Consider the following 26,452-nt stretch of genomic DNA (forward strand, 5'->3'; position numbering starts at 1 on the left):
ATAATCGATCTAGTGATAAACTTTGCTAGTGAATTAATAGAACCTAGGCTAGGAACTATTAAACTTGTAAAGATAACTTCAAAGACGCATGCGCAGTTTCATTGTGAGCCAACGTAGCAGACGACGTGGTATTCCCGGTGCAGGGAAGAATATTTAAAAAGTCGCCTGTGTTCGTTGATTTGTCATGACTAAAACACATAGTTTTATTATGTTTTTGAGCCCAATCGACGCATAGGAAAAAAATATGGATCATTTAATTATCTTAGTAGCCATGGTACATTTATTGTACTGCCCATTTACAAAAGTGGAAGAGAGTTTCAATCTGCAGGCTATGCACGATATCTTATATCACGGTTTTAACCTGTCCGAGGTAATTATTGTAACATTTATCAAATATAGGAATGTTTAGAGTGAAATATTCATAGAGATAGATCATAGAAGAATATTTCTCTTCTTTGACAGGTTGCCGACACGTAATCGAACAGATATTACGCAAAAACTTAGATATTATATTTAGAAGTAGATGCATGTATTTATAAACTCGCGATCAGCTGATACAGCTTCCGTGCGTTTAACAATTTATTGACGTGTTAATTTCCATTTTTCTTGAAGCACATGACCCAGAACTTTATACAATATATAGAGAAAAGTTTTGCAAAATTTTTCGTTAATAACTTAATGCTACACTTAGACTAAAAATATACACTAAACACTTAAAATGTTTATGCAAACACAATACACTAATGAAGCACATCAAAGCTTGTTATTAACCATTTATAACACATTTTTATTCTGTAATAGTATGATCACCATGAGTTTCCTGGAGTTGTACCACGATCATTCGTGGGACCAATTATAATATCAGGCTTGGCATCGCCGCTAATAGCAACAATTAATTATTTGCATCTTAATAAATTCTTTGCTCAATATATTGGTAAGTTGATTGATGAATGAACTGCATATCATTTATGAACTTTGTATTTATATCTCTGCTTGTTCTGTTATTAATATAGACTTTAGAACAGTTTCTTAATTAACAAGCTTTTATATAATTATGAAAATAAAATTTTTCTTATGTTCCAGTGAGAGCAATATTGGCTTTGTTGGTAATATTAATGTTAAAACTATATAAAGATGCTTTGCAAAGCATCTTTGGTTCACAGTTTACAAAATGGTTTGTTATAATTACTGTGACACAATATCACTTCATGTATTACTTAAGCCGTCCATTACCAAACATAATGGCTATGCCATTAGGTAATGCAAATATATTTTATTTGAGTCGAATTTCTTACAAAAAAACCGTAATTTCATACAATAAATATATTTTAGTACTGCTGGCTTTATTTGGGTGGTTGAGACAAAATCACATCGTATTTATTTGGTCATCAGCAGCTGCAATAATAATATTCAGAGCAGAACTTGCTATGCTACTGGGATTATTCCTTTTGTACGATATAACCAACATGAAACTGACTATACCAAGGTATTTACATATTATATTGCGGACCATTGATTCCTAGTATGGCTGTGTAACATTGCAAACAGAAGTGATTAGAATCATCAAGGGACATTCTGCAAAACCGCACTGATTTGTAAGCTTTGTTTGCTTATAAAACTTATTAACATAATGAAACCCTTCTCTAAAACATAACCAGATGAGATATAGATTCCTTGTTTAATAATTGCAATAAAATTTGCATCCTAATAAAAATAGAAGGTGAAAGCGATTAGAATACTGTTATAACAAAGGAAAAGTTTCATTCATTAAAATTGGAGTCCACAATCAGATTGATCGTTACATAAATGTAATAATTTTTAGACTACTTAAAATTGCGGTTCCAGCTGGTATATTTTTTCTGACGCTAACAATCACAATAGATTCCATATTTTGGAGACGTTTAATGTGGCCTGAAGGCGAAGTATTTTACTTCAATACTATACTTAATAAGAGCAGTGAATGGGGTGTATCCTTTGGTGTATTTGTCATTAAATGCAGTAGAGTATAAATTGTTATTTTCGAATTTGTTTAAGATGTAAATCTCGTATACTTCTATTGATCTTAACATAAAAAACAGACATCGCCATTTTTATGGTACTTCTATTCAGCACTTCCACGTGGATTGGCTTTTTCATATTTTTTAATACCTTTGGGTATGCTTTGGGATGCTAGAGTTCGAACATTAACAGTCCCTGGTATTGTATTTGTTGGTTTATTCTCTTTTTTACCACATAAAGAGTTGAGGTTTATCATATATGTATTTCCACTACTGAATGTTAGTGTAGCAGCTGTTTGTCATAGGATGTAAGTACCTTGTTTATTAAGTCTCTTAAGTTGCTTTTAATTTATAAGCATCGAAATTTATAATTATACATTTTTTTAATGAATAGATGGGAAAACAGAACAAAAAGTCCATGGAATGGATTTCTGGCACTGGTCATTATAGGCCATCTGGTTTTAAATACTTTATTCTCTATGTTTCTTTTATGTGTTGCTGGTTCTAACTATCCTGGTGGTTTAGCTATTACTAAATTACACAGACTTGAAAAAGATTCTATTGATCCAGTGCATGTACACATTGATGTACTAACTGCACAGACGGGAGTTTCAAGATTTACACAGATAAATGATTCTTGGATGTAAGTTGATAACTAATTTTATTAGGTAAAAAGGCAATTAATAAATGAAAGTCATAATACACTAACACCGAACTCCTTTACTGATAAATAATCTATTTAATTGTAAACTATCTTACAGTTATTCAAAACAAGAAAATTTAATGATTGATGATCCTCAAATGCTTCAATTTACACATCTCTTAATGGAAGCTAAAAGTAAATACTCTCCAAATATAAAGCCTTATCTTAAAACTCATGATATCTTGGATTCTGTGGATGGTTTCTCTCATATAGTACTGAACTATAACATGTTACCACCTATAAGAATAAAAACTAAACCTATTATATTTATTATGAAAAGAAAGCCTAACATAAGGTATGATCCCAAAAGAGCTGAAACACAAGCTTTCTCCAAGCTACAGCTTCAAAGTGACACACAAAAAAGTATCGAAAATAAAGTTATGAAAAATGATACAGTAAAAAGTATGGAACCAATATTAGATGAGATAATGGAATCATTAGAGGAATTTGAAAAACCTCTAAACGTTAGCAGCGAAAGCACATTTGACATAAAAGAGGAAGAACCAATTATGTCAAGTGACGTGCAAGATGAGTCTAAGCAATCCAATGAGGCATTAAATACAGAACAAATATCAATAAATTTACCTGAAAGTAATTTATCATATCTAAAAACACCAGTTCAAGAAGAAAAAACACAAAACTTATCTGAAGTGGCAAATGATATAAAATCTGACAATAATACTAAATTACAGCATAATGTAGAAAATATTTCTATTACTACAGAGAACAAATTAAACATAAACGATGAAGAATCTGAGAGAATGAGAAAGATAAAAGAAAGATCAAAACTGTCTAATGTTCTTCAAGAAGGTAGTCGTATAAAAGAAACTGTTAAAAAGATGATTCAGGAGAAGCTAGAAGCAGTTAAGCTTAAAAAAGATACCGCAGATGAGAAGAAGATATTAGACGATCCAGAGAAAATGAATGCAAACATAAAGAGAGTACCTATAAAAGTCGAATTACCACAAAAAGTGAAAATTGTACCGAAGCAAGAGTTAAGAGAGAGATCTACAACTGTTCAAGAAACTGTTAAAGATAATAAGGCAGTTAATGTAAGGGACAGTATCAGAAATATAATAAATCAGTTTAAAGAATTTGAAAAAGACTTTGTACACGAAGAATTACAATTAACTAAAAAGGAACACAGTACTGAGCATAGTGAACAATCAGTTAAAATAAGTACCGAAACGTTAGATACTTCGATAGAAACACGTCCCAAAACTTTAGATAATCCTATGGATGAAGTAGATGTTACAACAAAAACTGAAACATCGAAAATAATCAGAGATGCCAAAGAAAGTCTAAAAGACATCATAAATCAGTTTAAGCAGATAAAGTCTGAATTAACTTCTGAAGAAGATGACGTGTTCGACGAAATTGAAGCTACATACATGGAAAGACCAATTTCCGAGACGTTGATGCAATTCAGTGAAGCTCTGAAAAATTTAATACAACGAAGAAAAAAGAATAAAACATTCGTTTCAAATAATTTAGATAACGAAAAGATTACAGCGAAGTCACATTCTCGGATTAAAGTACCAATAGAGAATTCACAAATTTCTTTAGAGTCGTTAAAAAATTTGAAAATCCAACATAGCGATAAAGACGAGAAATTAGAGGAATTAAAAAAAGATACTCAGGATATTGACATAGAAGAAAGCTCAAATTTAGATACAAATCAAGCTTCTCGAGAAAAATATTTTTCAATGTATATAAATGATAGAGATACTCCTATGATTGCTCAAAAGTCTACTGAAAATGTGTCAAATAACATAGGGAAAAGCCATGCTTCCAAAGAAGATGATAGGATGCAAGAAAATAATGAAAATAACTTAAATATTTAAGTGTTATAAATAATTGACTGTTTCTATATTTTTTGATAGAGCAGTTGTGTAATTATAATAACATGTAAATACGTTGTTCTGTGATACCAAAAATGTATTTCTTAATTCATGCTCATGCATTACCAACGCGGAAAAAAAGTTTTATTGCATGAATTGTCAAAGAATATTGAAGTACAGTGTAAAAGCATTTTTCTAATGTATAGTATCACAAACGTGCCACAACTTTATGTGTACGCTATTATATAACATTAATTTGTACAATAATTATTTCACGTAGAAACGGTCTAAATAAGTTTTTATATATGTAGGTGTTGAAACATTTATCTATATATTGTTTGATATAAAAGTAATATTTATCAATGCATGTTTTAACTCTCTGTAATTTTATTATTCTCCCTTGATTACTACAGATTTAATAATCTACTATGTGGTAATGAGATTTTATTATTTCCTTTATACACCCTTGCATTTAGATTTTGCTTTTCTATATTATCTGTCTCTTTTTCTAGTTTACTGTTAAAATAGAAAACATTTTGTTACTTAGATTTATCCTTTTATCCATACTTTAATCAGAGAGATATATGCTCTACCACAAGGTGAAAATGAATTAATTTCCATATTGGTACTTGCAGAGCATTCAAGTGCCTTAAATTCTCTTCCAAATTTTATGTATTGTAAAATGTATACAAATGATATCTATGTGTATGATGTATGATGTATTAATATTTTACGATGAGTAAAGGTACTTAATATTGAAAATTGTAAGTTAATTCCTATATTACTATTTGATTAATCAATGATCAAAAGTGCTAAATTTTCAATTAAAACTTTATTAAAGAATACTTAACAATTTATTATACAGTCTCTGATTGTTGTATGCTTTTTACAGTATCACTAATGTCGCATACTTAAGAGCTGTTGGTTAATTTAACCAACAAGTATATTGACTTAAATGTACAAAATAAAGTTAATGTTACAGTTGTCCAAAAGAACACTTTGTCACGAAAACCACATTTTAAATATACAGGGACTCCATCTTGATACTATTTAAATAAAAAACGACTGCAATATAATTAACTTCCATTTCATTTTCATTTTTATGTTGTACATCAACCTTATATATGTATACCTGCATTTTTACTTGCTTTAATTTGAATTTCTGGAATGCTTTTTCAGAAATCAGACGCGGTTGTCCAGTGTTAATTGATCGATAGAGCAAAGGGATATTTTTATAAAAAAGTTTTGATACTTGCATCTATAAATATCCATATCACAAATCAGAATTAGTTACCAGCAGACGACTAATTACCAAAAAGTAGATAAAGAAACAATTCATTTCATTTATCAGATATTTTAAAACCGAAAATTCAATTCCATACATTTTCATTCCATTTACTTGTTTAAATAAAATATCATATTTTTTAGCAAATATTGGCAATTTAAGTTTTGCCTCTTAAGCAAGTTACACCTTACATCAAACTTTTCAAATACTTCAAGAATTATTACTAATTCAAGGCTCAAAGAATTAAAAAATAAAATTTCGAAAAGACATACTTACAGACATCTTTTTAGCATGAACAAAGCTAAAAGATATTTCTGTTAACAATATTTCAATATGATCCCTTAGTGACAAATTTTAAACATAAAAAAAGCTGAAAATCGTCGTTACGCAATTGCTTCATTTGAATTTACGCGCTTCAGGATTCTAACCCTCCTTTACCGCCGTGAAGTTGGCCACCCTGACGCGTAGTTTACCTAGGCGGTGGGGCAGCGGACGCATGCGCATTTGTCTCACAGCGCAACAGTCGTAAACAACATTTTTTCCATTCAGATACCTGACGAGTTTACGTTTGCACAGTAAATAGAGCGTCCCGGCGGACGCGCCACGATTTTTCCGCGTCCTCGCACGACTTCGCGGAAAAAATGGGGTCGAGCTTGCACGCTCAGCATACGTGATACGTAAACTTATGGGTTCTGGCATGCGGTGACGTCATCCGAATCGTTCTGGAAGAACCCTGCAGGACAATAATGGCGGGTACGTATATTTATGGTCGACAGCGAGGCGAATATCGATCTGAACTGTAACCCGCGCTGGTCAGAGGCCTAATGTATTACGACTCCTCGGTTTCAGATTTGTATGCCAAATACAATTGCACCTATTGTCAAGAGGATATCACGGGTTTACGCGTAAGATGCGTAGAATGCCCGGATTTCGACCTCTGCTTGCAGGTGAGTCAAGTGAACGCCTGTTTCTCGATCACGTGTTCACCTCTTCCGTGCCCCCCTCCTCGTGTACCCCTGTTCGCGATCTCCTTCGTGTCTTCATCTATCCTTCCGGTTTTGCCAGATTTTGCGTGCTGAGATTCCTTTTCGTTCCCCACCTCGTACTTTTTTCTCTTTGTCTGGCGGAGTTCATTCTCTATTACCGTTCTACCACCTCCTTGTAACTTGAATGAAACTGCTGATCACGTGGAAATACGTGCACTCGTACGTTGTCGTTCGTGAGTCACTGGACTAACAGAAAATGTAAACGAACTCTTCGCATTCGTGTCGTCAGAGTGTTTTAAAATGAGAAATAACGGTAATTACTTGATGATGATGTTTCTTTTATTCAATTTTTATCAATGTTGCGTTAATTGTTGCATATTGTTGTTTGAGATATTTTTGTGTATGTAGTAATTTGTTGAATGATTGACTTTCTTAACCCTTAACAAGGTTAATGAACAAATTATTTTTGCATTTTTCATCTATGGTTAATTATTTTGCAAATTATAGTAATAATTGTTTTGATAAAATTTGGATGTTAAATGTATAATTACTGCCTGAAATTGATTGACAGTGAGTCATTTTGATATGTCAAATTTCAGGATAGGAAATTATTTGTTTCTATCTTCATTAAGTTTTTGAGCGTTTTTATTGTTAATTTTATAGAAAGAGACAGCTCAGTGTTTTCTCATTTATTTGATTCCTTTTTAATGTATCTTCTTAGTAATAGATTTCTGAAATTTTCAGTAATTTGTATAAACAATTTTACGATATAATTATTTGTATGAATTCTCTAATAATAATATTCCTAAATGTTAACAGTGTTTTTCCGCTGGAGCTGAAATTGGGCCACACAAAAATGATCACTCTTATCAGTTTATGGTGAGCAGTTGTAATATTTTTTATTTTATTTTTAATATTCTCTGATCAAAGAAATAATCGGTCTTTATGCTTCCAGGATTCTGGTACCATTAGTATATTTAATGGTAGAGGCAATTGGACTGCTAGGGAACAACTTAGGCTGTTGGATGCCATTGAACAATTTGGTTTTGGAAACTGGGAAGACATTAGCAAACATATTGAAACACGTACACCCGAAGGTATCCTTTTTATTCATTTTCTCTATCTAAAGCTTCATATATAATCAAACAATAAAGATTCTTTGTAAAGTTATATCTTTCGTAATATTGTACAATTAACTTTTCATTAATTTTGTATGTATTACACGTAATTTCTTTCACATTTATAGAAGCAAAAGAAGAATACATTGCCAGATACCTTGATGGCAATATTGGCAAACACACATGGCCACCAACAGATAGCTACAAACCAAATCTTACAGATCAAACAAAATCGGATCATGGACCTCTGTCACCTGATCTCACATCTCGTTTACCACCTCTGGATATTACTCCAGAGGAAGCTGCACAACTCGGTTATATGCCTCAACGAGATGATTTTGAAAGAGTAAGTACAAATAAATATTTGATTATACATTAAATATTATATTATTCAAATATACATACTGCAATGTCAAAAATATATTTACAGGATTACAATCATGAAGCAGAATCACTCGTTTCTTCTTTATTCCTGAATCCAGCTGAAGACGATGACCTAGACATAGCGCTTAAACTTGCACAGGTTGATATGTACACTAACAATTTGAGAGAAAGAGCGCGACGAAAACGAGTGGTACGTGATTATCAGCTTGTATCAGCATTCTTTGCTTCGTCCAGGAAACAAGATAAAGCAATGAAAAAGAAGCAGTCAAAGGAGGAAAAGTATGTTACATTCATTCTCCATAAAAGAAACCATTTTATGTCCCTATAATAGTTTAATAAAAATTTTGTACTGTTCACAGAGAGTTTAGAGACAGGATGCGAGTATTCGCTCAATTTTATACAGCACAGGAGTACGAGCAGTTCTTATCAAATCTCGAAAGGGAAAGAGAGCTGCGATTGCGTCTTTCAGAATTATATCGTTATCGGGAACACGGAATTACAAGACACGAAGAATGTGCTCATTTTGAGCAAGTGATGGTACAAACTCAGGGACAAAATGATGCCGTAGACCATTGGAATGAAAAGAAATCTGTAAGTATTCATTTCTATATGTCTTCGAACCTTTTCTCTTTATTTTAACAGAAATTTCTCTTTTTTTTTTCTTTTTTTTTTTCTTCCGAAAGATATACCTTATATCTTACATCTCATCGTCTATATTGGGTATATCTGCTCGAATTTGAGAAGAGTAATTAAATATTCGTAAAAGCTAGTAAAGCTTCTGAATTATTTTTGTTTAAAATTTTTTGTAATTATGTTTACGTTTTACGTTAGAGTGAAAATCGAATAATCAGTGCTTCTTATATGTTAATAATTATTTTGCAATTCTAAATGATATTATTAAAAATTACCCACAATTATTAAGAACAAATTATTCTTTGGGTTGTTCTTAATTAACTATGTGGAAAATACGAAATAACATTTCGTAGTAATAATAATTTGATCTGGTATTGTCAGTTGGTTCCATGAGTATGACAGACCACAGTCTTAATTTTACCGTATGCGCTAGCTTTTGCTTCTCCTTTAACTAATTCCATTGTTTGTGGTGCGTGTTGCCAGGCATTTGTGAACAGATTGTATCAGTTTGCATTTCACTTAGGGCAGCAGTGGGCCGTCCACACCAATACACCGCCACACCTCAAAAAAAAGGTACGATACAATTTGAAACTTACTAAGGGGGGAAATCACTATGACAATTAAAAATAAAGACCATTGTTATCGGACAAATTTATAGTTTGTTTTTTTTTTCTCTCTTCTGAAAACTCCTTAACCCATTTGCATCACGGCTCTTATTGCACAGCCTGACACTAATCACCGACAACAGTTTGTGTACTTTCCTACACACGGATTATTCCGCGTTTAGTAATCCAGACCACTCAGTTTTTGCGGAATATTCTGCTTCGTGATGCAAATGAGTTAACGCTTTCGTAAAATATGGTTCTCGAACTACTATGTGTTCTTTTATAATTGTAACTTCCAGAGAAGAAGAAAAAGGTTACTCTTCCATCGACCGAAAGTACACTACAAAAGACTTGCCCAGCAGCAGCTCCTTAGCCAGTCAAACCAATCCCAATCGGACGACGACTCCAACCAGTCAGTGGGCGGAGCCGGATAACAATCTGAACTCTTCCAGCCAGCAACCTACCAGCTCCAGTTCTGTAGAAAAGAATCACGCTGCAACATCTTCCGGGAAATCTTGTACAACAGCGGGTGGAGACTCAGAGGAACGAAACATAGAAATGGAAGCTGCTGCGCATTTATTAACGAAACAAGAAAAATCCTTGTGTCTCCAGCTTGATCTAAAACCAACGCAGTATTTGACGCAGAAAACGTTATTGTTGCAAGTAAGTTTCGTTGAGGTTAGCTTTCCTAGATTTTCATATCGTGTGCTGTTGGGAGCTCAGAAGTTGTCAGTGGATCTGATTGGCTTTGCAGAAAACTGCATAGAGATGGTACACGCGAATTTTCCTTATTGGTCGAATTGGTCACACCTATTATTACTACTTGCAGCGAACTGAGCACTCCTCTTGCCTATGTGCCATCTCACTGACTTCTGAGCCTCCGACAGTATCACTTGTATTTATACGCGTTGATTATCGATGCATATTATGTCGTTACAGGAGTATCTGAATGGTAATAGGAGAACTGGCGTTATACCTCAGTCGGAACCAGAGAGTAAGATATTGCATTATCTGGTAGCAAATGGCTGGATCGCGGCCAACTGATTAAATATGTAAAAAGAAAATGTTAATGACCATTTCAACTCTAAGTCACTTTCTGTCTTGCAAACTAAGTCCTAGGATATAATTGACAGTCGAGTCTGATTTAAATGTACAAGGCAGGTAGAGAGAGAATGTGTGAATGTATAATTTAATGCGTAAAGATATTGATTCTTTACAGTAGTCTCTCGATAACATTGTTAAATAATGAAGGTTCAAATGGTCGTATTAACAAGAGAAATTGTTACAAATACTGAAAGACTTTTAAGCAAAACATTTCCAAAATCGCAATCGTATGATTACGATTAACAATGTAGATAATGCTGTTTTAATGTTTCAATTTATTATTTATGATATTAAAATTGATCGTAGTTTGTAACAATTTAGCTGTCGATCGTCAACATTCTTCAACAGTGTTAAAAATATTCAGGTATTTCACAAAGCAAAATTTTTATTTAGTTTAAACGAGCATCGATGTACAGTAGATTTTGGTTCATTTTTTTAGTATAAAATCTTAGGAATTATTTAATTAATATTCAAGAAAATCTCTTACACTGCCTTTATATAGAGCCATTAAACGCATTGCTCAATTAATTCTTCCATTGTAATGGTTTCATGTACAGACTTATTAGTTGCACATACTCCCTTCTATCTGTATCGAATGTGATTTGTTACCATACTTGACAATAAGGAAACATTAGGGAAAGTCATACGTTAGCCAATGTTACTAGATCGTTATTTAGTTCAACGCAGCCAATTGAACTAGAAACATATCCTTCCGGGAACCAATTAATGGACATGTTATGTAACATTGTTTAAAACTTACCGGCTGGATATTTATTTAAAATATTTATGTAGCTGAGATTTGTGAAAGTATTGTATATTACTAGTTTAAGGATAGATATAATTGTCCTTCCTGAATAGACACGCAAAAGAAAAACAAATGTTTTACGTCAGAGTTAAAAATTGTTTAGTGAAGATGTTTGTTTTTCATGAAGCTCGCTCAGAAAACACTATTCACACGAAAGTTATTGCATTTTATTCTGCAATTACGAATTTCTCTTTATTTAGACGATTCAAGGGATTCCTTATTGATAAGGGATGGTACAAAGAACAGAGGAGTCATAGAGAAATTTGTTATCACCATAAAAAGTGTAATGTTAGGTAATTTATTTGTTACCTCTGTAATATTTGTATATACGATGGAACAGATAGTACCTTCTTAGTGATACTACTTTTAAAGCACAAATTATAATGGTAGTAATCTACTGAAGCGTTGAAAAACATATAAGTGTGATATAATGGTGGTGTTCTGAGTCAAACTCGTATTGCAAAAAAAGACATGAAAATTTGATATTTCAACGAGTTTTTTAAGAAAGCAATTATTTTCCGTTAATATGGATACTATTAGTAAATCATTAGTAAATCATAGCTTCTAATTAAAAACCAAAAAAAAAGTGATAAAGTGTTTGTACCGGCAGCGTAGTCGTTTCTGTATCTCCGATAAAAGCCACAGTAGTCGATACTACGTGCCTGGGTTTTACACAAAAATAGATGTACAGTTATTATTTAGTATAAATTGGTTGCAGGCTTTTATATGTACATATCTCACATTCTGATATGCTTGAAAAATTTATTTAAAAAAAAAAGAAAGAAAAAAGAACATTAATCGTTTGCTTTTAAGTAATTTTTTCTTTTTCAGAATTCTCACGCTTACAAAGTGGCTTGAACGTGAGTTCAAGCGAAAACAAAAAGATTGTATCATTGTACATGTATGAAAAACGAAAAAAAAGTATATATGTATCTATGTAAATATGTTTAAAAAAACCTACTCATGGCTGAGTAGATATAAAAATCTTATATGTAAAAAGAAAAGAAGACAAAGAATCTAAGACATCTTTCATTAAGAGATAACACTTATTAAGGCATATTTGCTTAACTAGCCAACACATAAACTAGGTAAATAGCTGCTCATATTTTTTACAGGGAGTAGATTTCTCTCTCTTATTTGATGTCATTTCTTTTTTCATTGAGTTCTGTGAACAGCGAATCGTTTACAAACAAAAGTAAAATTGTTCAATTATGAATACGCACTCGCTTTTTAAACATACATTTTACTGCTATGTTTCTGCTATTTGAGCGGCTCAAAAGTTGATCAGTGTATACTTGGTGGCAAAGATATGTTAAAGTAAAAATCAATTTTAGCACTAAAGTAAATATACTTCAGCCACAAAATAAAACTCCGTATATTATAAATGATAAATGCATGAAAAACCGAAAAGAATTGCTGTAATTTGAACAGCCACTTCACAGTTTCGCTATATCCCTATCACCGAGTATAAATTGCTTCTTTCATGCCAATTCTAATGGTATCAGTTATATCTTTTTGTTTTTATATGTATGTACTTTTATTGTCACTTTTTAACATTAAGCCTGGTTCTTTTTATGTTTTACAATGCAACAACTTATATGGATCAACTAGCCCGTTTGACTGTAATATTTCTATAAAGAAATGGTCCACAAATAGGCTGTTTAAATGAATAGAGAATATCCAGCAATTTATGATAAATTAATAATAAGGCAATTCTTTATCGAAAATAGAAAACCTATATTTTTTTTGTACAAGTTTTTGTTAGTCAGTTTTGAAGTTTGTTAGATGTATTTGCTGAGGTTCATGACTAAATTTATAAATATTAGTAAAACCGAAATACAAGTTCTTAAAATATATTTATATAAAATGTGTATTGTGTATTGATTTAAGTAAAGTAGCATAATTGGTTAGCTATTTATACTCAGTAAATGTTAAATAGATTGTTCGAGTAACTAAATTTTACTCATACTTATTTGTTATGAACCTCTGCATATGTACATATTAAATTTCAAAATTGATTTTCTTACAAATGATGAATTCCATATTTTTAATTAGATCATGACTTGCAGGATACCCTATGTAGATGACGAGTGATCAGTACGCCTTCCTCTAGCTACTTAAAGTAACTTATAAAATTGTAAAGAAATGGCGCAAAGAATTATTGCAGCTACGTTGTAATTAAATCAGCGCCACGTTGAAACACTTCTCCTATACAATTTTTATTTATAATTAGGCATGTCGTACAATAAGTTGAAAAAAATTACGAATCGTAATTGTGAAAGTTAACTTTTCATAAAAATCAATAAATTAAATCAATTTGAATTTGCGAAGAGTCAAAATTCAATTCATTGTAAAATTACTGTAACATTTATTTGGAGAGTCTACGATATACAACGAGTTTGTTAATCCGCTTTGTTCGAAGAAGAACAAACTATTGAAGCAAAAAAGCTTTCAGACTTGTACTTCAATCAAACACTCATTAATATATAAAATAAACTGTACAATAGGTATTTTCCCTTAAAAAAATGCTTTCATTTATTTCAATATCGTTTACATTTTCGTTAAAGATAATCCTTGGCTTATAATTTTATACTTGAATTTTCAATTTGTAACCATTTGAGATTCATTTTAGTTTTTCCATTTGTCATTTCAAATATACGAAAAATCGGATTATAAATGGAACTTCTTTTTGATCTTGAATGACGATTGCTATTGAACCTCTAACGTTGACCTATCAAAACGAATTACATGTTATTACTATTACCTTTTCAAACCGTGAAATGCTATTGGTTCCTTCTTTCCCGCTTAATTTCCAAAACAAACTATAAATATATAAATCATAAACGTCAAACAGCATTAGTATTTCCCAAAAAAGCCGTTACAAAATTATTTAAAATTCGATGAAAGCTGTTATAGAGGGCGTAACGGAAGCAACAGTGTCAAGTCCAATTTTCTTGACCTTGTTCGTAACCAGTGTTACGAACGGTGGTAAGTGATAAATCCATAAATACAAACAATCTGAATACTTAGAAAATAAAAATCATGTGTCAATTTGTCAGAAGGGATAGTAAGTGAAATCTCGATGAAATCGAAGTAGGAAAACGCTCAATCTAGCTCTTCAATGCTAAGAAGACAGCCAGTATTAGAGGTAAATAATTTAGAAATGTATTAAACACTGAAGAAATGAAGATAACTGTGAATATTTTAATTAAAAGTCGCTTCCAAGCTTCCTTTAGCACACTTTGCAGTATTCCAGAGATTTATACACACACACACAGAAAGTTGTACATATGTTAAATCCAACATTCAACCACTAGAAACAATTAATCAGTACAAACAACTGAATCTTCAAGCAATACAAATCTCACATACATATGTATGTACATTGTTAAAGGAAACCACAGATACAGAAATTTCAATTCTTTCACATACATATTCGCTTAAAAGTATCAAAACATTGATGAATATATAATAACAATGTTGCCATTAAGTACACAATTGTACGCCTAGAGAAAATCTTACGTTATAATAGAGAAATGAAAGCTGAAGATCAACCTGCACAAAACTGAATTAGCATATTGTTTCAGGAAAATATATAAAAACCTCTATATCAACACTCTCAATATAAATTAGGCTAAAAGTATAACATAACTGGACACAAAAATGGATTAAAAGTCACATGGAAAGAAGAGATTAGTAGTAGAATCACAAAAGCTAATGGAGAATAAAGAATTTTTCTATCATTAATAACAATACCTCAGTAAAGATTAAAACCAAACTTCAATTGCATAAAGCGTACACAAGATCTATGTTACTCTATACGTATCCCAATTCTGGTTAATTACTGCAAAATTGCACATTCAATGAAAAGAAAGAGACTATTCTACTCTCTTACTAGGCAGAAAAGCCATCCAAATCAACTAACAAAATACCTTGGCAACTACTGAATAGAAGTACCCCCTTAAAATTTAATTAAAAATACTAAAAATAATTCTTGATACCTAATCTAATTAAAAAATTTAGTTAAACGAGTTTTTCCTGCAATCATTAAAATCGCCAAACATAAGCTTGCAAGGTACAAAGAAAAGTAATAGAAAAAAGAACTAATCTGTCCCAGACATCGTGATATATTATCAAAAAAAGAAAGACACTAACATTTCGTCTGAGGAAGTTGACGCAAATTTGTAGTAACAATGCAAGAGGAAGCAAAAGAGATTAAAACAATGGCCAGCCCAAAAGTGAGAAAACACGTCAGTCTGACTCTAAGACAACGGCTAATTGCCTTGGAAAGGATGGACGAAGGTGTCCCCTTGAACATTATTGCGGAGGAATTCAAGGTTTCACCGTGGACCTTACGTCGCATACGGAAAAAAGGCGCGCAGGTTCGCCACCAAGCAGAAGCGATGCCTAAGGCACTAGGGCGAAGAAGATCACGGAAGCCAGCATGGGAGGAACTGGATACTCGTCTTTACACGTGGTTCTTGGAGCGACGAGCAATAGGGGACGTCGTAACCGACACATTGCTGCGGGAGAAAGCATTCCAATTGAACCAAGAGTATGGTGGCCCTTCGTCATTTACTGCATCCAAGGCCTGGATATGGCGATTCAAAAAACGACACCATATCTACCTAGTAAACATACACCGCGAGGCTGTGCGTGCAGACCAGGAAATTGTAGAGGAATTTGTAACAAAATTCGTGAAGCGTATAGAAAACGAAGAGATCTTGCTAGAGAATATCTATAACATGAATGAGACGAGTCTATTATGGAAGACACTTCCACAAAGGATGCTGACGTCCAGTAGCGAAGAAAAAAGTTGTGGAAGAAAAGTAAAAGAGGATAGAGTAACAGTGGCACTCTGTGCAAATGCCACTGGAACCCACAAGTTGACGCCACTGTTTATCCATCGGTTCGAGAAGCCGAAGGCCTTGAAGCACTGTAAGGACCGACTGCCAGTCATCTACTGTGCTGAGAAGGACGCGTATATGACTCGATCTATCTTTGTAGACTGGTTGAAGAACCATTTCAAGCCGGCTGTCAAGAAACACCAGCTTGAGATAGGCGGCCTTCCTGAAAGAGTGCTTTTGTTGTTAGATAATTGTCTAGCACACACGTTACCACCCGATGCAGCAGCCACGGATGACAATTTTGAAATCGTGTATTTTCCAACGAACTCCACTTCGTTCCTTCAACCTATGAACCAAGGCGTGATTTCGAAGACGAAGACATGCTTTCGTAAACAGATCTTACGAAAGATACTTACATATCCATTAGGTGTCCAAGAATTTTGTAAGGACTACGATGTAAAAGACTGTATGGACCTGGTGAACGACTCCTGGGCTGAAGTAACGAGTACTGATATATGCAATTCCTGGAGAAAATTACTTCGGCACAAAGGGACGAACGAGGAACCTGTTGAAAACGGATCCTTTTCGGATGAGCAGGAAGATATGAAGAGAAGTATAATGTCCATCACAGGAGGGAATGTTTCAATGGAGGAAATTAATGAGTGGCTATCTACTTGTGAAGTAGAAGAAGCTAAGACTAATTGTCTGGAAAAGAAACAGAATGCAATAAGAAACGATGATAATGTATCGTCGAAACAGCGACAGCATTTACTTTGGACCGAAGAGGATGCTGAAAATTTATTCAACAATTTGAAAATAATGGTCAGCCAGAAACCACATCTAAGATTATACGCAGATGCTTTGTGCAGTGCATATCATAGTATGCCGATGAAGCAGGAAGAAGATGAGGAAGAAAAAGAAGCGTTGGACTCTAGCTGAAACGCCATTCGATCAATGATTCAATGCCTGAACATCAGGTAGCTGATACTGCCTTGTTAGCTGGTCGAGAAAGATAAGTATTTTTTTACAAGAAGTACTTGTGACGATCGATTTTATATTTGATTACTTGACATCTTGTACTACGTGTACGTCAGTAAGACGGCGGAGCATAAAAGAAAAGAAGCGCCTGACTTCAGAGAAACGTCTAGTCAAGGAGGGTTGTTGACATATTGCCTTGTTACCAAACTGAAAAAATAAGTATTTTTTTCACAGTATGTATGACGGCCCATTCTATTCGATATAGTTGAGAATAATAACAATGTTTGTTACAGTATTAAGCCTGACACAGCTTTACATCCAGGGATTGACCATAAGGTTGCAGTGGTAGTAGCAACATCTGGGGATGGAATACTAGATCACTGTTCATTGTGAAAGCAATTGATTTATCAAAGCATGATCGTATTAAATTTTCTTCAATTTAAATTTTCTTTAAATAAAACATAACAATCACATTTTACGTTCCTTTCTATCACTTCCTATTACTCCCTAGATCATAAGTGTACTTATTTTTCACTCCTTTTAAAAACTGGTTTTAGTGATGAAGAAAGGCTGCTTATCCTGGCGCTGATTTAAAGTACAACTGGATTAACGATTCAGATGACTGCGAGTTGTCCAGTGATGCAATGTCCTATTTCGCAATGCAATTTATTTTACGATGTTAAATGCGTCTTTTTGCATTTTGTTTTGTTTTGGGAAAACCCTTACTAATCGCATTTCTGATCACCATATTATGTAAACAGTGTAGGCGATTCTTCGAATAAAAATGCTTGAGAAGGTCTGAACTGTATTATTAATAGAAAGCGTGACGAATGAAGCAGTCCAGATTTTGTCATAAAACATGAATGCCAGGTTGTACGCGAAAATTAAGCAGTGGAGACAGTTTTGCCTTAATTGAAGATCTTTAACCCTCGAGGCTAAAAAATTCCTATGTGTCTCCATCATCATCGACGTTAGTGTCATTCAACCATAAGATACCCCTAGAAATCACAGCACCCTTTATAACTTTTGTTTATATCTATAATTTGTACATTGTTCATCATTTTTTCGATTTATTAAATAAATTAATATAGTATTCTATAGTAACAGCAACTGTAATAAAATAATAATAATAAATGCATATAGTTTAGAAATAGATGACGTTGTATATGACGTCAGTGATCAGTGAAAGCCTATAGTACTTTAATTTCGAAATGGAAGAAGTTACAAGGTCGCTCAAAGGTCATAGTATTATCTACGATTTTAGCTACAATATAAATGTTTGGTTCTACCTGGACAGTTTAAAATGATATTTTTCGGTACAAGCGATACAAATTTGAGAAGAAAATTCCTATTGAATTGCGTAAGCAAAATAATATTTCATGAAAATGTTAAGTGGTGCATTACGTTCCCTTGAAAAAAAGTCTCTTTCACTTTTTCAAAATTTCGTTGAAATTAATTATTTTTCACTATTAACTTCTAAAAATTAATCTTAAAAATTACCATCCTAATTAAACTTACATACCTGCATACTGTAACATTAAATTTTATTTCGATTAACACTTTCTTCGAACTGGATTCAATAAATACCAGTGTTTCATTTAATAATTTAATTCCTTTACTGTTATACAAATTTTAATATCTTATAAAATATTACAATTCATACAGTATATATAGAGTTTTGTGGTCAATTGTACACACAATAAAAACATGGTCAAATAAAAATGTACAAGGTCACAGTAAAAGGTTCACTACTTAGGAGGAAGTTTCTGAGGAAGATGATCTATAGCAGGTAGATCCACGATTACGATCGAGCTGAAATGGTAGGGATATAGCTAAAATCAGTGAATCAATATAAGACCAGAACGAATACTAACGCAGCATCAGTTGTGTTGATTTCCTTTTGGATAGCGGATAGAACGCTTCAACTTATTTGGTAAAGTTTACTCGTTAAGAGCAAGTCTTCTGATTACGTGAGTACCTTTAATATCTATCACCACTGTTCCGTATTCAGTTTTATATTGTATCTAATACTTCTCAAAAAAGAAATCAATTAAAAAATGCAAGTTTTTGACACAATCTCCAATTTTAATCAAAAGCGGGAAAAGTGCAATGAAAAGTGAAAATGGTGGTTTGAATTCTGCCGTTTATTTGGAAAAAAAAGCAAAAGGATGTGCTGCAGAACGACCAACTCATCAAAATATACTATTAAGAATAATAAAAAGCTGACTATTAGCACTTCTTTATCATCTCGATAATATAATTCAATTTCAACTTAGATACTTAATCATCATTACAGTGTTTAAAGTGATACACATTTGTTTCTTACAATTCTTATAGACAATAAAGAAAAGAAATTTTCTACTTATATTAAAGTTTTTCTAATTTATAATAGTTTTTAAAAATAGAGATCATTAGGAGAGAAATTTAAAAAAAATGATTTAGAATTTATTAAATTTCAAAATCATTAGAGTTCTCTTTTAAAAAAATATTGTCACAGATGGTAACAAAATAAACTCAATTGCTTATAATCATTTCGAAATAAAAAACAATTTTTATAAAATCGTACTTTAATGTATTAGAATAGTGCATATGTCGATATGTCTTCACTATAGTCTCACAACTCATTACAACAACGAACTTGTAGAATATACTAAAACACGTTTCAGAGGGAAGTCAATATGTGCGTCAATGAGTCCTTATTCATATTTATCTTGTCAGAAGTATGACTGAAAGAAAATGTGAGAAGAATTCCATAACAAAAAGTAAAAATAGTAAAAACAGCAACGAGCTTGTAGCAAGTATAATAAATATATTATATATTATAATAAGAATATAATAATATTCTTTGTCATATAAAATGAACAAGTAGAAAGGTTTGATCAGCTTTGGTCAGGTGTACCCAACCATTTATTAATCGATTTTCCACCTGCCATAATCTCGCGACTCTTTATTAGTAACGAGTGTTAGCATTATTGTAGAAAATTCATAAATTTCTAAAATAGTAAACATTATACGCTGTATAACTTAATTGACAAGGTTCCAACTATTTTAAAAATCACAATATCATATAATTATTACAAAATATTCTATTTTTCGTATTCTTTAAAATATTGAAAAGAAGCATTAGATATTTAAATGTAAATGTGATCAGAAAAATGAAAATGAAAATAAAACTAAAATACTAAAAAGAACAATCAATCATTTGCAAAATAATTTCCTATAAAATATCACCGTAAATGATGATTAATAAGAAAGTAAATGGTCAAAATGAGACGACAAAAACACTCGAAATGAGACGAATTACGTGATCATCAAAATCCATATTATTTTGAGAATGTAGGACACTAGAAAAGTAAAAATCAAGAATCTGTGCATGTGTGTATTCCTTTCTCTTTCGATTGAGATGATGCAAGCAAACCCGGAACCGAATATATTCGGATGATCCACCTTTCCTTTTCTATATACTATAAATAATGTTCATCGCTTTGACATTCCGTTTACATTCACATATGTACTCAGCGTTTCCTTTGAATTTACTCAGACGAGTGAAGTCGGTCCAAAGTGAATGCAAATTACGATATTTAAAAAGATGGGATGTGAGCTCCTCAGAAGTTAAAGACACGTCGCGAAATGAGAAGTAGAGAAAATTGATTAAAGTTATTTGTACCTATTACAAACACAGAAGTGTTATATGGTTAATTAGGTATGTAAAATGTGTCATATAACAAGATATAATGTATGACATTACAATGTTACTTCTCATGGGAAAAAAGATACAACAAAATCACGTGTAATAAGCACAGAATATAAGAAAATGAAGAAATAAAACACGAAAGAAAAAAGTTATTTAAATAATCTTAGAGAGTTAAATCGTCAAATTTCAGATTTTATGTAACACCGCTATCGAAGAATATTTCGTAAGTGCGTCGCTAGTATTTCAATGAAATATCATCAAGCAGGATGGGATTGATCATTTTGGCTTTCTCCTCTTCCCACTATCGAATAACTTTCAAAATAAGCTATCAAAAAAAAGCAAACTGCTGTACAACAATTTCACTTTTGCCTGATACATTTAATCTCCATAATTTTTTTCTAATACCTATAGTTAGCGAGATAGTCAGCTTAACTTTAATTGTATTATAAATCCTACGAAAGAATTTTCAAAATTTCTGGATTTTTTAATTTCTTTCTTTTCTACGTATTTTTACATTACTATGATGAAATTTTTTCATTTTTTTTCAATAGAAATGTTTACATTTTTTTCTCGATAAAAATAGAAAAATATCACAAAATGAACGAATATTTGCTATTTTTTATTTTCTTGTCACTCAGGAGGAAAACGTAGGTAGTACCTGCTTGCTGTACAGTCATTTCAGAATTAAGTAGAGTCCTTCACATTTTCGTTGCCCCCGCACAATCGTGTATTCTATTTTATACATCTTTAACGATGCTAGTGAAAGAAACGCTAGTGAAGCTACATACAATGTTTTCCAGACGCATCTGTTGAAGTGCAAAGAAGATGATTATCAGGATATTGATATTAACTATTGCAATCACAGTAACAAGTGGAGCTCCAGCGGCTCAACTAGAAAATGATATAGGTCAGTATTTATTTTCAATATTGAATATTCTATTGTTCTAATTATTGCAAGTACTTCACGTATACGAATTGTAAATGACTCAATTTAAAATTTTCTTTTTTTACACAAACAGTAATTCAGGACTCTGAGCAGCAGCAAATCTTTCAACAATTGCCGCAAGACACGGATCTTGTACAACAGCAAATCCTTCAACAATTGTCGCAAAATGAAGATCTTGAACAACAGCAAATCTTCCAACAATCGTTGCAAAATCAAGATCTTGAACAACAGCAAATCTTTCAACAATCGTTGCAAGATACGGGTCTTGAACAACAACAAATCTTTCAACAATCGTTGCAAGATACGGGTCTTGAACAACAGCATATCTTTCAACAATCGTCGCAAGAGACGGTTCCTGAACAACCACAAATCTTTCAACAATCATCACAAGACACAGTTGACATCAATTTTCATAACTGTGTCGGAGCAGATAAAATCTGTATAAATAGAATCCACTGTCTCAATGGATACATTAACAGCGTTAAAAATGTACTTTATTCTTTACCAGACCAGGTAAAAATTTACTGTCTTTTCTAATTATGTTATAAACAACTAAAACTATACCATAAAGCACACTGTTGATTATTAGTCTCAAACAAAACGTTTTGAATATTTTAACGTTAATTTTTGTTTGCAATCTCTTGCTTAAAAAATTAATTTCATGAGGTCCTGATTAGTTAATTTCACCTATTCTTGATCTGTAACTGTTTCTACCCTATTATTTCAATTATTATTTAAAACAGAATCAGCAGTGCAAGAGTCAAAATCAAGTCTGCTGCACATATGTCGAAGACGTAGGTACTCAACAGGTGTCAGAAACTCTGGGTCAAATAGATTTTGGAATAAAAACAGTGCCTGATGACCAGAACCAAGGAACAAAAACTATTTTTACGACACCCACACTGGCGCCGAAAGTAATCGAAGAAACAGATAGTCAAGTACAAGGTTTTGGTCAGTATTCTGAGAAAAATACACTTTGTAATCGATTTGTCGTAAGTTTCTCTCATGAAATGCTTTTGACGAAATGTACAGATTCCTTTGCAATCCCAACCCATGTGCAGCTTGGTTGTGCAGCGGCTCTTCTTTGTGTCGAAGAACAGTTTTGCACACTAGACGGTACGATTAGTCAAGAACCCGTTTCTCTCACTGAGAAGCAGCTTCTTCGACGAGTGCCACTCAGTGTAAGTAAATAAAATTAGTAGAGTCCTTGAAACATTTAAAATGCAATGAAATTCGACTGGATTCAATTTATCAAATAACAGCAATAATTTCGACAATAGGTGTCAACAATTTTGAGGAATGATTCTATATTCTATATGTTAAAATAAGACGAAAATGAAGATAGATGAAATTGCGTTTTAAGCATCGTTTCTGAATTATTAATTGTTGAGAAAACGCCTAAAATCCTCGAGAAATGTGTCTGACTTATTAGAACTTATTCTACTACCAACGTGAATGAGCTTCAGCGAAGGCAGTAGAATAAGTTCCAACAGCCAGACACAGCGAAGTCAGTAGAATAAATCCTGAGTCAGAACTATTACGAGCGTGTATAATCAATCTTACGATTAGCCTCGTTTTTTTATTCAGTTTATAATTCACTCCTACAATATCTTCCCACTTGATATCAAACTCATTAAAAGTTGAGAAGAAGACTACATATTTTAATATTACTTCACAGTCTTGCAAGAATCCCGAAAATGGAATAATTGGAAAATGTTGTCGAGATCCAAACTATGTGGATCCCTGGCCAACAGGAAATCTTCCCGCAAATTACTCTGGTGGATTTGATGAATTAGGTTTTCCAACATTTTTGAACATAGCAAAAGTGAAACCACCTCAGAAGCCGACAGAAACGCCAGATTCCTCGTTAGTCCCTGACACTTCAGTATTTTTCCCGAACGTTTTAGTGCCGCCGCAGCAAGTCACTCCCGAAGATGAAAATAAAGAAAATCAGCACACCTTAGTATGCGGTGTTAGAAATAAGGTATCTAAAACAACTTTTTTTATACATTTTTTTGTAATGTAAATGAGTTAGAAATTATTATACTACATACTTTCGCTAGTATCTTCTTTTTAAACGATTTTTCTTCATTAATTTTTACAGGGTGGTGACACAAAAGGTTCCAAAACAAATTTTGCTGAAATTCCATGGCAAGCAATGGTATTGCAAGCAAAAGAGAGAAAAATTCTTTGCTCTGGAGTTCTTGTTAGTACACGTCATGTACTGACAGCAGCCAATTGCATCAACAGGTAAATGTTCTTATTCAATCATTTTTGAAGTTATATAGAAATTGTTTTAAGGAATGATAAACACAATGTGTACTTAATTGAATTTAACTCTTTTTCTGTTTAATCAAGCTTCTCGCCAAATGAAGTTTCAGTAAAGTTGGGAGAATGGAAGCTGGGATATGAATTAAAACACGAGGAACCTCTTGCTTTTGAAATTTTCAATGTATCATCAATTAATATTCATCCTAGTTATACGAAAGAATCTCGTCAGCACGACCTCGCAGTTTTGCACCTCGACACTCCTGCAACTTTTCAACTTCATATAAATCCTCTTTGCTTACCCAAAACAACAAAATTACCACAAGCTAGTGACAAATGCATTTCTAGCGGCTGGGGTAAAGCCATTCTTCAAGGTAATAAAATGAAGAATATACATAATTCATTAATTTCTATAGCTAGATCCAAAGAGTCAAAATTTTCTATTTTTTATGAAATAACAAAGAATAAATTATTTCCTTGTAGAATATAAGAGAATAATAAACAGATAATTGATTAATTTCATGAAAATCATTTTAATATAGCAAATTATGCTGGAGCAATTATGCATGTGGTGAACATGGACATACTTTCAACAAGGCACTGCACAGAACAATTGATAAAAGCAGATTTGAGTCCAGACATTACAGATGGACTTATTTGTACTATAACTAAAGAGGATACAAATAACGTATGTGAAGCAGATGTTGGAGGTGCTCTTGCTTGTGAAAATGAAGATGGGCTTTACGAATTGGCTGGAATTTATAGTCAAGATACAGGATGTGCCTCATCTGACCAAGTAAAATACCTTTTTTCATAGTTATTTTTTATTTATCATATTATATTGTCTTTTATTTATATCTACAAAATATCTTCTAAATACTACTTAATAATGTAATAGGGTATATATTTTGATGAAGTTTCTTAATAAAGGAACTAAGAAGTTTCGTTTCAAGACCATTTTTTCAATATTCTCAATAAATATAACTAAAATTTCATTTTTGTTTTAGGTTGCAATTTTTGCTCCAATGGATGAAAAATGGTTACTAGAAACCATGTCACCTAATGAAGAATTACCACTCCCAGGTGATTACCACGAAAGTGATTTATCTGCAGACAATCAATATTTACCACCATATTGAAAAAAAAAAAAAAAAAATATTGATTCAATGAAATGATATATTTCAACTATTACTGAAAGAATCATTTGTGAAAATAATTTGAGAATAAAAACATTTACATATTGTTTTAAAAATTCTTCACAAAAATAATAATAAACATTATAATAATAATAACAATAACAGCTACAACAATATACAATTCATAACTCTAATTAAAAAAAGGCCAAATATGTTATGTTATGTATTGACAATCAACTATATGTGATACTTATATTCATGTTGTCATGATAAAAATATCATTTGTTATTTATTTTGCTAAATACTAATGTCAAATTTCAAGTACTCTACCCTTCTATCATATTTCAGATCTTCTGAATATATTTCAATATTAAATTGCTTGAAAATTATTAAGAAAATAAAGTCAAGCTATTCTAATATTAGAAATAGGTTTCCCACTTTTTTATCCTTTGCCGACAGAACTATTCAATTTTAAATGATTTCGGGCAACTATCCGCAGACACATGTCCGCAAATGTGAAAAGATCAAATTGTAACCCTTATCAGACATCAATGTTTTATTCAACATATACTATAGAGAATCTACTCAAGACAAAAAATCGATGTCTCACTAACAATTATAAAATAAGAAGTGCATTAATAAGTAATATCAAGAATCAAAACTAAAAAAGTTGTAGTCATAAAGGAAAATTATAAACTGAAAAAAAAAGGGAAAATCTGTTCTCTGCCTTAAACTGGTCCAATTTAAGTATAATTATTATCTTAATTAACAAATTGTTAATTTGTAATCATTAATACATATACAGTTTTTGTTATTAAACTGTTATATATCTCCATTCTACATTCAAAAAGTATTTATGTGTGTTGCATAAGAAAATTAAGTAACTGGGGAATTCCATTTACGAAATGTTTAATGTGACAGTAATAGTTAAGTACCTATATATAACGTTTACTGCGACAATGACATACCTCACAATCATAATTTTCCTGGAAATGAGATAGTATCTTCATTTCGTGCAAGACTTGTTCTGTTTCTATAGATAACTGAAAAACTATTTTCCATCCATCTGTTATGTCATTATTACAGCAAATAAGAGATACTTAAAATGTCAACACGAAGTAT

The 26,452-nt window shown here is 32.2% G+C and overlaps 3 protein-coding genes across 6 annotated transcripts; all 3 read left to right on the forward strand.

Moving 5' to 3' along the window:
- The first annotated feature begins 127 nt into the window (after positions 1-127).
- Alg12 (Alg12 alpha-1,6-mannosyltransferase) lies at positions 128-5,614 on the forward strand. 2 transcript variants are annotated; one of them, XM_076378632.1, is made up of 8 exons: positions 128-370; positions 802-934; positions 1,084-1,257; positions 1,333-1,486; positions 1,823-1,967; positions 2,079-2,305; positions 2,392-2,640; positions 2,759-5,614. In XM_076378632.1, the coding sequence occupies exons 1-8, from the start codon at positions 245-247 to the stop codon at positions 4,542-4,544; spliced, it is 2,994 nt and encodes a 997-aa protein (XP_076234747.1). In that variant the 5' UTR covers positions 128-244; the 3' UTR covers positions 4,545-5,614. The 2 variants fall into 2 exon arrangements, with proteins under 2 accessions (XP_076234747.1, XP_076234748.1); XM_076378633.1 differs by lacking the exon at positions 802-934 and having other exon boundaries at positions 288-370.
- Positions 5,615-6,346: 732 nt separating this feature from the next.
- On the forward strand, positions 6,347-13,787 carry Ada2b (Transcriptional adapter 2B). Of its 3 annotated transcripts, XM_076377858.1 has the most exons (10): positions 6,347-6,579; positions 6,676-6,773; positions 7,632-7,691; positions 7,768-7,909; positions 8,059-8,276; positions 8,361-8,593; positions 8,674-8,905; positions 9,471-9,520; positions 9,852-10,215; positions 10,492-13,787. In XM_076377858.1, the coding sequence occupies exons 1-10, from the start codon at positions 6,573-6,575 to the stop codon at positions 10,594-10,596; spliced, it is 1,509 nt and encodes a 502-aa protein (XP_076233973.1). In that variant the 5' UTR covers positions 6,347-6,572; the 3' UTR covers positions 10,597-13,787. The 3 variants fall into 3 exon arrangements, with proteins under 3 accessions (XP_076233973.1, XP_076233975.1, XP_076233974.1); XM_076377860.1 differs by lacking the exon at positions 10,492-13,787 and having other exon boundaries at positions 9,431-9,520; positions 9,852-10,122; XM_076377859.1 differs by lacking the exons at positions 6,347-6,579; positions 6,676-6,773 and adding an exon at positions 6,818-7,125.
- A 5,243-nt stretch (positions 13,788-19,030) lies between these two features.
- On the forward strand, positions 19,031-25,821 carry Scaf (inactive serine protease scarface). The gene is made up of 10 exons (XM_076378106.1): positions 19,031-19,256; positions 21,781-21,887; positions 22,000-22,439; positions 22,670-22,877; positions 22,959-23,107; positions 23,605-23,910; positions 24,031-24,176; positions 24,285-24,568; positions 24,737-24,990; positions 25,202-25,821. Exons 2-10 carry the CDS (start codon positions 21,806-21,808, stop codon positions 25,331-25,333), a joined length of 2,001 nt encoding a protein of 666 aa, XP_076234221.1. The 5' UTR covers positions 19,031-19,256; positions 21,781-21,805; the 3' UTR covers positions 25,334-25,821.
- The last annotated feature ends 631 nt before the right edge of the window (positions 25,822-26,452 follow it).

Source organism: Calliopsis andreniformis, chromosome 5 (assembly GCF_051401765.1).
Source record: "Calliopsis andreniformis isolate RMS-2024a chromosome 5, iyCalAndr_principal, whole genome shotgun sequence".
Lineage (NCBI taxonomy): Eukaryota > Metazoa > Arthropoda > Insecta > Hymenoptera > Andrenidae > Calliopsis > Calliopsis andreniformis.